Source organism: Meleagris gallopavo, chromosome 4 (genome assembly GCF_000146605.3).
Source record: "Meleagris gallopavo isolate NT-WF06-2002-E0010 breed Aviagen turkey brand Nicholas breeding stock chromosome 4, Turkey_5.1, whole genome shotgun sequence".
Lineage (NCBI taxonomy): Eukaryota > Metazoa > Chordata > Aves > Galliformes > Phasianidae > Meleagris > Meleagris gallopavo.
The window spans coordinates 12,543,500-12,559,043 of NC_015014.2; the positions used below are offsets into that span (position 1 = coordinate 12,543,500).

General features: G+C 34.1%; 1 protein-coding gene across 1 annotated transcript in view; it reads right to left on the minus strand.

The window, feature by feature from the left end:
- LRBA (LPS responsive beige-like anchor protein) overlaps positions 1 to 15,544 on the minus strand; it is a 368,564-nt gene that overhangs the window by 105,852 nt on the left and 247,168 nt on the right. Inside the window, 3 exon segments of the mRNA XM_010709547.3 lie at positions 12,722 to 12,834; positions 14,460 to 14,575; positions 15,086 to 15,188. Of these exon segments, the coding sequence (XP_010707849.2) occupies positions 12,722 to 12,834; positions 14,460 to 14,575; positions 15,086 to 15,188 (332 nt within the window).

Genomic DNA, 15,544 nt, shown 5'->3' on the forward strand with positions numbered 1-15,544 from the left:
TCTTATTTGGTGCCAGACAAACTGAAACAGTGGCACATTTTGCCTCCATTTTCAAAAGAGGCCCTGTTGCACCATCAAACACCTCTAACACTGACAAGCAGAACTTCTACTGCTCTTCTAAACAGGGCAGAATCTCTCCTGGACTTAGCCACATGTGTTCAAGAACAAAGACACTGCTAAAAAAGGAATATGCACATTTGGGAAAACTGCTAATTAGCTAACATAAGCAGAGCAAAAGTGTGCAAAAATACCATCCCTAAAAATTTGTATTACAAAACTTCACCATGACAAAAAAATGTAACTTCTTAGCCAATTAACTTTTATAGCTCATCACTTTTTAAATGACTTAATTTTAAACATAGCTTCTCTCTCACATACAAAACTGTGAACTGACAGCTGATAAATTCCTCATATATTCCATTTTAAGGTATTTCTTCCAGCCTTAACATGCCCTGCCCACTTTATCAGCATATTTTAAGACATTAATATCTGAAATTTATTCAGTGTTCCACTGTTAGTAGTCTCATTATTACAAATAAGCCAAGTGCTGTACACTCTTTCGCAATCTATCCACAACTGCATTTTTTAAGAATTGCTTTTTAGTTACCGTACGTATTACTAGCACATAATTAACTCCCAGAAGCAGCCAGCATTTGTAATATTGTTAGAGTTTCCTGTTTATTTAAGTTAAACTTCTTTTTCCCAGACAGAAACATAAAGACAAGATGCAAAGTTTTAATTGCAACTCAACCTTATTAATGTTTGTCATTTGGGAAATATCTGGAAAGAGATTCATATAATAAAAATCACTAATCTTCCATCTGTAGTTTTTGTTTTTGAGAAAGGACACCATATGACATACTCCCTCCAAAATTCTTCTCATTCATTGCTAAAACACAGCACTCTTGCTCTCAAATAGCCAACTACTGTTTTCTTAAAAATGCTATCCTGCAACTCCTTCAACTACTTTAGAGGACGTTTTACCTTTAACCCACATTTAACCCAAAGTCATTGAAGAACTGTACCCAAAAGAAAACACAACCACCTGCTGAACAGTTTGAACTCCCTGCACTGATCTGTCAAACAGATCCTTGAGCTGCTCTGGGAAAAACTTAAAAGCAAGAAAACAAATTATCTACCAAGGAGAAAACAAACCCTTACCAATTCAGCTCTGAAAGAGTGGGTTTGTAGTTGATGTCCACATCCTACAACCAAAACCGAGCTAAGATGGGGAATCCATGAACTCAAACATCAAAATTTGGCAGAAGCCAGCGGACATAACTTGACAGAAACTTTGTAATCTGCCCCAGTAAGCATTTAGATAACATACTATCTTCACTGCTCTATTTTCAAATTAAACTGCTCCCAAAGTGATGCCTCCTGTTATATTCTGCTGGCCCATGGCATCAGAGGCAGATGTTGATAGTATGACAGTAGAAGTTGATGCTTCCTATCAATATTCCATGACACTTTGTTGCCGTACAACAGACGGCAGCAGACGGACAGTATAACAAAATGGCATCTGACACGAATAGTGTATGCAATAAAGTTGTGTCAATTCATTGCTTAATGCAGAAAAAATGGCACACGTTGAAATTTACTTATGCTTGCTGAATATCGAGAGACACCAAATAGTGCATTGAGCAGGGTAAAGTAGAGGAATATGCATTTCAGCAGTGGTGACAGAGCAGTGGGTCACCTCCGCTGATGCAGATTTTTACAAGCATGGCATACAGGCTCTCGTGATTGCTAGTGAAAATGCATAGCTAATGGTGATAATGATGTTGAAAAATAGTGTTCTGTAGTTGAGAATTTGTTCTATTAAACAGTACTATAGTGCTCTTTGTTGGAGTTTCTGTGGAAACTCATAGGAGGCTTTACTTTTAGAGATACATACACACAATCCTTAATGTTATTGTAAATTATATTTCAGTCACTCATTACACTGTTTTTGAGAGCCTCAACATAAGCAGCTACTCAAATTTCATGTGGTTTCTTAGAGAAATAAGAAATCCTACAGTTATAAACTTTTTGTATATACCATATTGAAACTGTGTAATAGTCATTAACACTAGTGAGTGTACTCTATAATTTTTTACATCAAGATATGAAATCAGAAAAATGTATATAACTGCACTGGGTTCACTTCCAATCACTAAGGTTAACATACATCTCCAGTGGACTTTTGAGTAGCCGTCCTCTAGACATTTCTTAATGTTCCATCTAGTTAAGTTTCTTGATAGGTCATTACACTCATGCTTAGAATTCTAATCCATTACTCTGAACACAGACATCTCAAACAATTACAGCACTTGAAAATTCGCAAGGATAAAGGAATCAAATAGGACGAAAATGTAAAAAGTTCTGAGGAATAGCTCCTCTTGTTATAATGTAGGCCCGAAGTTAAATCATCTGCAGGTATAGAAAGGAGTTGCAAAAAAGCAAGAAAGACTTCATATGACTTCAGAGAGTAGATTAAATTAAAAATGCCATAATTATTCAAATTACAAAACAAAGACATCTGCATGTTCTCATATAATTAAATTGAAATCATTGCTGATGGAAGCAATACAAAACATGCACAAATGGATTAAGAAAAAAATACCACAAGACCACCAGTCGCCATTGAACACTGTGCAAAGTGTTCTTCCAGATTATGAAGTCTTTAAACTTCTGCCTGTCAGATATGACAGGTTATCTGAAGGGAAGGATGATGCTTTGTGTGCTCTCCTTCTTTTCTTCTTTCACTAGGTTCTTGTTACTGGCTATTCACAGAGGCACGATATTGAGCAGGATGAACTTCAGGACTGGCCCTTCTCTTACAATTTCATATTAAAATACTCAATATCTCTTGATAAACATCTTGGTGAGCATGACTGCAACAAAAGCTAGACAAGGGCACTCGAGTACAGCAAACTTGCAGTTATTCTGACATGCAAATGAATTTTTCACTAAGATATATCTTTAATTTATTTACACTACTGGCCACCAGCCACCTCACTTAATACTTGCACACACAGCTTAGGATGCAAACAACTATTTCCCAGCAACTATTTTATCTAAGTGACAAGTAGAATTAGCAGACTGTGATCAGCATTTTGATCATGTATAGAGTCTGTGGGCATTTCATGATGCACTGCATATGGAATAAAATACCATAATCCTCTTATCTCTTAGTTTCTAAAATAAATTTAATTAAAGGTATGTGTCCAAAAACCACTGAGCTTTTTTTTATTTTTTAAAATAAACATACTGCTTAAAAAACCAGTTGATTCTCTTTACAAGCTTTCTCTGAAATTACTTTCTCAAAAAACATACCTGATCACATTATGTTATCAGAATTTTTTTTTTTTCTGGACTCAGTTCTCTATTTTATGGAAACCAAAAAATCAAAAAAGGTGTTGGAAAAAAGCAGAAATTAGTTGCATTCAAGTATTTGGAGGAGTATTTGTGGGCATATTTATATGCACTTGAAATTACCACAGTTAATTTTAGGATTTTTAAAGAGCTCACAACATACCTCAGAGACAAGAATAGACAGTAGCAAAACCTGACCTAAAAGTGTCTAACAACTACAGCTTCTGTCTATACAAATACTAACAACAGCGCAAAGTACAGAAGATTCCCAAAGTCCAAAGTTAATAAATGGATTATAAGTAAATCTTAAGCACAAAAAAATGAACAAAAACTATGTTTAGCAATGACTAAATTCACAAGATACATCTTAGGCCACCTAAATTCTTCAAAGAACTTGAATTTAAAGGAAAAAATCCCGCGGTTCCTTTTTTTTGTCTTCACAGTTACTGCTAACAGTAGTATGAAATGCCATAAATTACTTAACAGATTCCAAAACTAAACACTGTCTAGAAACAATGCACAACTGAATTGCAAACCTGCAAACTAATTAAGAACACACATGCTTTTATGTAAGGTTTAATTAATCGTTCAGGAAAACTTAATGTTTCATGCACTGCGTAGTTGAGATCGGATTACACTGTTATACCACATGGAAGGTAAACTGAAGTGAGTTATTATGCTTTGTAGTCTTCCAAAAGGTCAGGGAGAAAGGATGTTGTACGTCCCTGTGAATCAGGAGGAGAAATCAAACTGTTTGCCAGAATTGAAGAGGGTATGGCATTGCAGTTGCATTACGCACAAAAGAACCCAGGTAGCCAAAAGCAACTGTTTGCATATACAGTCCACGATATCAAGTGCAAGAAATCTCTGCATCATCATCTACTTATTAAAAATCATGAAAATAAGAAAATCCCTTTATGGATTTCCAGAAACAGTATCTAGGGAAAAGCCACATGCACTTGAATCACGGCTGCTGATTCTGAAAACACTGTCTTCCCTTCAAAGGTGATACTCCTCTGTCAACAGAAGGCACTGTCTCAGAAATCAACAGCCACCACACTCAACACCAGATCTATACAAAACAATCAGAAATAAAAACATTCCTTAACACTTGTACTAAAATCACAGAACTAGAAGCTAAAAAGCTGACACAAATTCATATTTTATACAGATTAAGCATAAACAAAATAAACGTCCATCATGTGCAAGCATCAAGCCCTACAAACAGAACACTAGAAGGCTATAAAAATGAGATGCTAGCTGCAAATATTGGTTACTTAAGTAAAAGGAGAAATTGGATAGAGTTTAGCACTCAAATCAGGAATCCTCCATGTGCTGTGAAACATTTTACATTTCCTCTTCCTGTTTGCTTTTGTCTGGCTTTATATATAAACTGCTCTCTTTGGCTATTGGTAAACCAAGAATACATTATGTACTCAGAAACAGTATAATGAATTATTTACTCATCTGTAGTAGGGATGCTTTGACTCTGTGGTTTTGTAATAGTCATAATAGTCTGATTGATAACAACCAAAGCTGGTGACTTAGAGTAACAGAGTGGTATAGAAGAATGGAGTCTGCCATTCTTTTTGGCTGAGCAGCACATGTTCTCTCCTCTTATATGCTAAAATTAAGTAGATTTAGCAACTGTGTCAGTGTCCTTAACTCCTTAACTGTTTCGCAGACTGCAATTTGGAGCTATGTAGTACCAGAAAGAGCCATGGCAAAATTCTCAGAATTTACAACAGCATTATGTTTACAAAAAAATGGAGAGGGAAAAAAAAAAAAGAGAGAAAGAAATAGAAGACAGACAGAGGGCTGGAGAAAAAGAAGAGGAAATAATATGGCAATGGAGGCAGTGAAAAGAGTGAGAAGGAGAGTTAATATAAGACAGAGACTTACATTCTCAGAAAAGCACAGGATGCCTTTCTCCCTCCTCCAAAGTATCTTAGGAAGAAGGTCTGTTTGCTACTCTTTTTCACAACTTTTTTGTAAAAGCAAATTTGGTGCTAGTTAAGCCCCCAAAAAAGCAATGTAATAAAACCCATCATAATATTAGAAGAGGTTAGATGAAATTAAGGGCAATAGAATCATCTCCAATTTCTCACTACTTCCCACTAGCAATTTTTCTTTGTTTATTCTTTTCTACACATATTTTTAGTTTCGCTATTTGAATGTTTTTATAAACCAGAAGTTGCCTTTAAAGTAAAGTCTAGCACTACTGTAATCAGACAAAAAAACTATTTAGACTAGACATAAAATACACAGTAATTTAAAGTCATAAAACAACGTCACATCAATGAAAGCATTGACCTTGAAGTATTAAGCTGAGTATATAAACTCGTAAAATTAGTACAGCTAAAGCATAGCAACAGTTGTATAGACAAGATGTTTCCCCAGCAAACTGACAAATTGTTTATGACAGCTTAGCAAACCCAGAAACCATATACAAAGATGGAAAAAAAAAACCTCACTTCCAGAAGTGATCATATGTAACAATGACTTCAGAAAATAGCAGTAATTTGTTACTGGTCTGGCACATAAAAAAAAAAAAACCATGTGCATGATTACGATGGGAAAGACCAAGAAACTTGTGATGCTGAACATTTTCTCTCTAATGGGAAGGAAACAAATTATGAAAAACTGTAAAACAGGAGAACCATAGAGTGATACACTCCCACATGCCCTCTCTCACCCTAGTGATCCAGATTTCTTTAACAATATGATGTTGGTCACTTGGGAAGTACTGTCCCATAACTATTTCCTATTTATTACAACAAAAAGCACAATAACACCATTTGACAAAGAAAAATTCTCAGCTATAAAACACTTTTTTTTTCCACCAACATCATCACAACTATTCGCTATGCATTTTCAACAGCAATCAACAAAAGCCTGTATTTCTATATGCTCAAAAAAATCTGCATCAGCAGAAGTAACTCACTACTGCTGTTACCACTGCTGAAATGCACTACCCACTGTCTCACTGTGCTCATATCCATTCTTTGGTCTCCATCAACATTCAGCAAGTGCTGATGAATGTAACAGAGTATTGGTAGGAAGGTTCAACCTTTAATGCCATCCCACACCAACATCCACCCCTGACATCACGGGCAAACAGAATAAAATAGGAAGCATTGCTTTTCAGAGTAGCCCTTGTATATTTATTGCTCTTTTAGTGCTCTGAATGCACTTTTCTTTCGTGTTTTTTCAATAAAAATTCTACTTTTTTTTTTTTTAATTTACAATACATTGAAGGCACAAATTCCAAAACTTGGCTGCATAATGTGTGAAAAGCTTCCACCTATTTTGAATCTGGTAACTATTTCAGTTTCTTTATTCCAGAATTAAAAAAAAATAAAGATACAGCAAACAATTGTTGCCTTATTTTCTTCATATTTCCGTGATTGCCCAAAACGTGTGTAAAATTTCTTTATTTTAATTGCTAATATATTTTAAAGCCAGACACGAGCCCCACAGTTTTCTGTGACCATTTTAAGGGTTATGAACCATGCACAGTTCATTTCCAACTAGAAATCTCTACACATTCGAGTCATTTGAACAAGTGTAGGATGGAGAATAACATCAGATACAAATGAATAACAGCATTTTGAAAGCTCATTGTTAATTACCAGTTACTCTTTTTATCTTTATATTACAAACACTACTGTTCCTTGAGGGAGAGAAGTCTTCCAGTATTGCCAAATTATCATCTTACAATTTTTTTCTTATGAAAGACAACAGCTACCTGCAAAAAGCAAGATTTTAAAACATCAACTATTTTTCAAACATCCAAAAAATTTTCTTCATTTTTTGATTAAGCTTAAAATAAACCTGAAATGCAAATAAGGAAGAAAAAAACCAGAAAGGTAGTGATGAATGGTATCATCCACTTCCACATGCTTTTTTTATCTACAATACATTGAAGGCACAAATTGATAAATATAATCAGCTAATTGACAAGAAATAAGAAAAAAGAAACTCATAGGATGAAGTGTTACAAAGCACTGGAAACTCCTAAAACATTTAACAAATTCTACCTAAACTATGGATTTAAGAAGGAATGTGGAGATAAATCATCACAAAGATGTACTTAGATGAGGATTCAGTCTCAGCAGGTCTCTGTAGGAGAAATAAGCAACAAAAAAAAAATGCACGAAAACCACATGCATGAAAATTCAGAAAAAGTCCAAAATTAAATGCTGCATGAGACTTCAAGATATCAGCACAAGAAGTCTACCCTTGAAAATTCGCGTTTGGCTGGCGCGGCCCCTCTCCGTGGTGCTGAAGTGCCCCATCGGACGGATAGACTTGTTCCGCGGGGTGTCTGACCAAGGTGCTGCAAAAACAATCTCGGGAGCCAGGGAATAGGGCACTGCATCACATCGCTTATACAGCCGTGTGACCGTTTGTAGTTTTGTTTCCTCATTTCGGCAAATGTGTCCAAATAAAACAGATCAACCGTCAGAGAAGATAACTGATCACCTCTATTACCCACAGTTGCCCTTGAAGGCAACTGTCTGAGGGTTACTGGCACTGCAGAAGCGTACAAAATCATTTTTTACACCCATTAAGTAGAAAAAAACCTTACATTACTAAAAACAAACTTTTCAGAGGAATATATCAGACTGTAGAGCATTTTAACTGGTACGATTTCCTAGTCTGTGATAAATACTTGGGTCCAAACAAAGAAAGCCTGTTACAATCCAAAGATTATAGCACTGTCCCAGAATGCGAACAAGAGAACTTCATACGCTTGCACAGCTTTCTTTGAAGTGGTACTTCAATCCAGATTTCCCAGAAAACAAGTACAGACCTCACCACAACCTGCTATTTCCTCCTTAGTCCTCTCTCTTTATGAAAGATGACAGACTGGGAAGAAAGACTTTGCTCTCTCATCTAGATTTTGCTTTATAATGGTTTCTTAAAGGGTACCAACACACACATCCCTAAAAATCAAAATACTGATTAGATTACTGCTTCCTGTTTGAACGCTTTCTTTCCCTTCAAAGCTTATTTTAACATGATTATGTCAGATGTCAAGCTCTGAAAACCTCTTTGCACAAGCAGGTCTTTGCACAAGAACTCTAATATACAGCTACAGAAGAGGAAAAATATCCACACCTTCTTTCAGAGTTTATCCTGTCTTGGTTTGGAACGTTTTTAATTAAGCGCTATCTTTTGTTAAAGGTACTGATGATGAATTTACTGCAAGGCAGTAACAAGGAACTTGTTGATTCAGCAATGATAAATGTCGAAGTTTTCAGTGTCCAAACTGCAGTTGCAAATGACTAACGAAGTAAACCATCACTGCTGAATCAATTACGGCTTCATCTCACCTTGTTCTTCTCACCTTCTTTCACTGTCCAATTCTGAAAAACATTCTGTGCTTAGAAGGACACTGAGTAATTCTTGTGAGTTAATTAGCTTTACTTAGCACACTACATTGATTCCTGTGTTGGAACATGAGATGAATAAAATGTTATTTTACATTTCCTACGCAAAAAACATTAATCATAGAATGTCTCTAAGTTTTAACGTCCTGGTAGCCAAACTTGCTATATCTGCAGATGTACAATAGGTGCAGATAAAAACAGCTACTGCTTTCTATCTCTGAGCCAAAAGTAACAAGAAATAAGATGCTCTTTCCCCTCCCTCCCTCCTCACATGGAAAGATATTCAAGCACAAGTTATACATACTGAATTTATGCTCTTGAAATGCACAGCCTGTAACTCAATTGTGACTGATATGCTGAAGAACACTGAACAGTGAAGTACACATTAGAATAAAAAACCTAGTCTGATTTGTCATAGCAATAAAAACATGTATTTGATATCATTGGGTCTCACATACCAATTAAAAATGCTACTTTTGCTGTAGGTGAGAGATTTGGGGTTTTCGTTTGTTTGTTTTTGTTGTGGTTTTTTTTCCCCACACACTAGGTTGGAACAGAAGTAATTACTTACATAACAGCTAATACAAAATTGATGATGACTTATCAAGTACTACAAGAAAATGATGAAAATGAGAATAAAATACTAATGTATACACATGTAGCTATGGTGAAGAGAAAATAAGATTTAAGAATGGTATAATTTTCTTCTGCTAGTGTCAGTTTATGATCTCGCAAAAATTTTAAAAGACAAATTATCAACAGCTACTTACATACAAGATCTTATAACAAACTTGAGAATGTAAAATCATGCTTTGATAACTCAATGTATTCCAAGTATTTTCACTTCATTTTTTTCCCCTTACTCAAGTCCAGAAACTCATTAAAATTTATTGCTTCCAATGAACAAAGAAAAAAATGTGTGCTTCTGAATGTGACACATTCTGGTGGGAAACTGTGTCTGCTGTATACATAAAATATATGCAGCTATACATATAATATGTAATACTCTTTCCAAACCATAGTAACCTCTTAAGAAATAAACACTGAAGTCAAAGCAGGGTAACAGACTAGCAGTGCACTCCTGGCATTTGTCAGGAGCGTTTGTCAGACTGACAGTAATATTAACCACAATCCATTTCAGTTGCTTTGGTTTATCATTGTGTGACTGATGTTCAAAACAGTTCCAAAAGAAATTGCTTAAATAAAGTGTTGGTTTAACCTACGCACTACAGTTCTTTAAATCTTTACTAACTGAGGCTGATATATTAACAAAACTGTTATTCATATTTGTCACTTTACAATACATAACGTTTACTTGCAACTTTTAAAGAAATTTTCATTTCTAATTTTCTTACCATCCAAAAGAAGTAAAAATATACACCTTACATTTTTACTGCAAGATCAGAATAATTATGCAAGTCCCACAGTAGGACTGTTAAAATCATGAAAAGTGTTAATTGAAATATATTTAAATATTTTTAAAACCTTTAACAGTACAAAAGCATAGACCAACTATAATACATAACTATCACTTATTTTGAAGCATTACTCTAAAGGCAATTATGTAAGAATGAAAATATCACAATATATGTTACAAGTCAAACAGTTTCGTAGTTGAAAATTAGCGAAGTGCTGATAGTTAATATTTTTAGATAGTTGTTATGAATCCATTATCCAACACAAAGTTTTAAATTTAAGCTATGAAGTTTACGTTGTTAGAAATGCCTGAACACTAAACCAAAACCTAAAGTTCTGCAATTTGAGATAGGTATGACAAAGATTTCCATTACATATACAGGCATGACTTGCATTCTTTTAGAAAAGCAATTAAATGTTCTGAGATAAAGTTGCACTCTCAGGACTCATTCTCAATAATCTTATAAACATTAAAATTATGTTAATAAAAAAAATCAGCTAAAGATAGCTTAAGTTTACTATCCAACTTCTTAACAGAGTCAAGTCTGGTATCTAACCTAAAGTGAGAAAAACTGTTCTACTTTGCATTTAGTTCTACTTATGCACCTGTCTTATGAAGAGCACATCTTTCATGAAAAAAACACTGAGGGAGCTGGGCTTGTTTAGGTTCAAAGAAGAGAAGGTTCTGGTAGGACCTTATAGTACTTGAGAGAAGCTTATCAACAGGAAGGAGAGCAACATTTTACACCATCTGATACTATCAGAACAAGGGGCTTTAAATAAAAAGCGAGGAGAGTTAGTTTAGATGTTAGGAAGAAATTCTTTAATTGGAGGGGATGATGCACAAAAACAGGCTGCCCGGAGAAGCTGCAGATGTACCATCTCTGGAGGCGTTCAAGGCCAGGTTGGATGGGGCCCTCAATAGCTTGATCTAGTGGGTGGCAACCTTGCCTATGATGTGAGGTTGGAACTGGGCAGGCTTTAAGGTCCCCTCCAACCTAAGCCATTCTGTGATTCCATTTCACGGTTTTGAGAGAAAGGTAAGGACTACAATGCCATGTAAGCTGATAAGTTTACATGTTAAAATACAATTAAAAGGAGATCCTCAGAAGTATAATAGCTGGGCAGTCCTTTTATGTATTGATTTTATTAATTGCATCATATTTTCAGTACAATTTGACAAAAAATGGAAACAGGTTGCAAAAATAATATAATCAATGAAGTCGTTATTAAAATTTACTTTATGTACACTTATTTTATGCACTAATTCAAGGTACACAAAGCAGATGTTACTCATAAGCTTTCAGTTTTTTTCTAAAATGTAATTCAGCCCATCACCAATTCCTCTATATAGGTGATATGAAAAAAAAAAAACATTAGAAAATGAACAGGTAGGTAGTATGAAATAAAATAAAATTCCTGGACTTTCCCGTAAGTTTAAAACCAAACAATATATGTGACTCTTTCCTTGTCTGTAGAGCAGCTTTGAAAATAGTGCTAGAAGAATTCCACTGGTAAAGCTCTTTCTGCTACACCACAGACTGAGCAACAAACAAGGTCTTCAAACTTAGTATTTAACTTCTTGGAAAAACCATTATTGGTTTTAATTATTTTTCTGACAGAGAAATTCAAGCGTTTTTTTTCCTAACCATTATGTCTGCATTTCGCAATTTATCATCTTTGCATTTCTTCTCAGTATCACCTTACCTCTTACATTTGCTGAGTTATGTTCCTATATTGTGAACTATTTAAATTCCTAAAATTAAATCTATATTAACGACAGGTATTTTTAGTTGTAAACTCTCTTCAATTTTTATTTATTTATTTTGCCTGGAAACTATTAAGAAAGCATTCTTTAAATTCTATTAATTTCTTATTAAATTATTTTAAAATATTATTTACATATGAAAAATTGTTACAGGGCAAACTGTGTGTAGGTTTACCGCTGATTATAGTTACGTATCAGTCAGACATTCTGAGAAAGCACTGAGTTAATGACTTAGACAAACAGAATAATATCATTAGAAAATATTACAATGACAGTACCTCATCACCTTTCTACTTTGGACTTAAAATATTATTTACGTGCTTTTGATTTCTATCTATAATCTTTAATAGATCATTGTATATATCATATATAGTAACAAATACACAAAAGGTACAGAATACTCAGAATATATAATGTACGCATATATAGATAGAAACATACACTTGTAGATAAATACGTGTATGATGAATGCACAATACCTTTTAAAAGTTGAAGTACTAAATCTGAAGTGAAAAAACAAATTTTCAGATTTTCAAACAGATCTGCGTTTAGCTTCATCAATAATTACCTAAAAATAAGAACTTTTCAAAACTGCCTTCATTTTTTGTTTTCTTTTTATCACATTAACACCTTGTACAGATAATGTTTCTTAAAAGAATAAATTTTAATTAAAATTTTTTCTTTATGTTTTCCACCAAAGCAGCAAACACTACAGAAGATGTGAATAAGACTGAAAATTCCTGTGGTGATTAACAGAGAAAAAAATAAAATGTATGACAAATACCTTTGACAAATCTCTGAAGTTGCTAGGAAGCGTAAGGTCCAACTCATCTGATTCATAGTTGGTAAGAACCCAAGGGAAAATAGGGTACTGATTTAAATCATTGTAAGTGCGACCTGACAAACAACAAAAATACAACAGCTTGAATTAAGGGACTTCCACTTAACTAAAACATCAACCTCTGAAGATAAAACTATATAATTTTATGAGCTCCTCAAATGAACTGTAATTTATTTTAGATCCTTTATCATTTCAGTGCTCTACTTTGCTTTACTGAAAGAGATAATTACAAAGTTTTCAAATTGCTAGTATTTAAAACATTGCAGCTCATCTCACTTTATTTGTAAACTGTTTTGCAAGCAGGGAGAGTGACACTTAAATACATTCACTTTCTATGCACTTTTCCTTGCTTTGTCATCGTCTTCAATCTTTAAAATAAAAAAACAAAAAAAAAAGGAAGTCCAATGACTTCTTTTTACACAAGAAGTTGAAGCACTTCTCATTCTGCATTAAATTCAGTATGTGAAGAAGCTGAGGATTTTTGGTTGAGAAATCACTCAAATAACAACCATTTCATTTAGGGAATCCTCGTTAAATTGGCCTTGATCTTTGGATATGCCAAAGTATAACAGAATAAAAAGTCTGCAAAAAAAAAAAACAAACACAAACCACCATGTTCCAGAACCAGGTTCACATGTACACCTTCGTGAATCCCTAAGACGGATATAATCACCTTCCTCCAGTAAAATCAAATATATCACCTAAACAATACATACAAATATTACAGATAACCTGTAACATAACTTTTTTTATCCTGTCTTTGGATACTGTCACAGAAGTTCATTCACATGAATATGTTGTCTTGATTTTGTCTGTTCTTAAAAGGCTCGAGGGAAAGGCTTTTACTTCTTCCCAAGGGAGATTATTTTACAATCCATTCCATCAAGTGATCAGAAAAGAAATTTGAAAGTCACTTTAAGTTTTTATTTCCATTGTTTTCTTACACCATTCCATATTTTTCCATTATGATTTGAAGAATTTTTAAATAGTATAGCTAGATCCTTTCTTTCCCTTATCAGTTGGTTATGTTATACATTTTCTCTTATTCTGGATTAAGGATTCTTGACATTGATATATTTATTATTTATTTGTTTGAAATTAATAGCTATCAAAACAGTCTTTCACTTTCCCACTATGGGCAACTAGATTTTCCCTTTTTCCATAATCTTATTTTTTAATTCCTTTATACTGCAAATGCCAAGAACACAAACAGCTAGAACACACTTCATTATTTCAGTAATACATTAAAGCCGAAAAGATTCATTCAACTAGAAACTGACAAAACAGTGTCATGATCAATGTCAAACAAAACTTTCTCTACTTTAAAAAAAAATCTGCCAGTAACCTGGCATCTCTGACTTAATGACTGATTGCAGAAACTAGCAAAACTGACTATTTGTATTTGAAGTCATTAGCACAAGCAGAGGCATTTGCTCTACAGGCCATTTTAGAAAGAGCCCAGTCTGAAAGGGAATTAGTAAACCATTCAACACTGTCAACACCATAGAAAAATGCTCAAAGTAAATTTAGGAGGAATTCATGAAGTTATTATTCTGAAGAAAATTTCACATAGGAGAAGTTATTTGTTCAAAGGGAAAAACCAGCAGTGCCTCATGACTGCTGAGACTGACACCGCTAACTAAATGCTTCCATTCATAAGTTGTATAGTAATTTGTGTTACCTGCTATTGTGTTTAGAAACATCAGGTATTCAAAGTTGGAAATATCTCGATGTTGCCACCGCTGGGTCATATGGGAAGCTTTGAAAATCTGTCGTGGACTAGCCAAAGAAATGCGTCTGAAAAAACAGATGTAAACCATTGGAGACAAGTAAGGGGAAAACCTATTAGCTTATGTTGGTCTACAAAAGATTAGAATATCCTTCTGATTAGGAACAATCATTTTGTTCTGCATTTAAATAATACAGAGAATTCAAGGATGTTACAGTCAAGCTAATGAAACTGATAACTCTCAAAAGCTAATCAGTACTACAACTCATCTTAAAACAAGCTTACATTTCAGTGGGTTAGCAACCACAAGGAGTCCTATTTTCCTTAAGTACATTAAGTCATATTGAAAGATGATACCTTCTGTGTAACAGACTGAAATCACAAAAACAATCTCAAATCCCATTTTTTTTTAATTATTATTATTTTTTTTACAATAACACATTCCAAAAAGCATGCAGAACCAACAGGGATGTTTTGTAAAACAATAGCTATTAACGCTTTAAACCATTGGTTGGTTTAATGAAAAAAAGAAACACATTTGGACCTCAGAGATATAATTAACTCAAATTGTTAAATACCTGGTCTGAGGTAATCCAAAGGTAGCCCCAATACCAACCCGAGGTAGACAGTTGACCACTTTCTTTACTGTCGCTTGGTCAGGAAAGTTGAACATGACACCCACTGTGAACATAAGAATTGAAATACAACGTTACTTTGTATTACTTATTTCAGCCTTTCTATGCCAACAATCAAGTGCCAAACAGATAGAAAACAAGACATGCTTCCTTCAGATTACTATCAATACACTTCTAGATAAAATTTCTTCTATTGTCCACTGAGAGGAATTTCAAAAGAAACTGACTGTGTTTTACAAGTTTGTAAGGCCTGCAGTTGTTTTCCTTTCTGAATAGAAGTTAAACCTATAGGTATATACAAACTAACTAGGATTAACTTCAAAAAGGGTAGTTATATATAAAGTAGCTTGTTGGGTATACATTTTCTACATAATATTTTGAGAAATGAATGTATCTTCATAC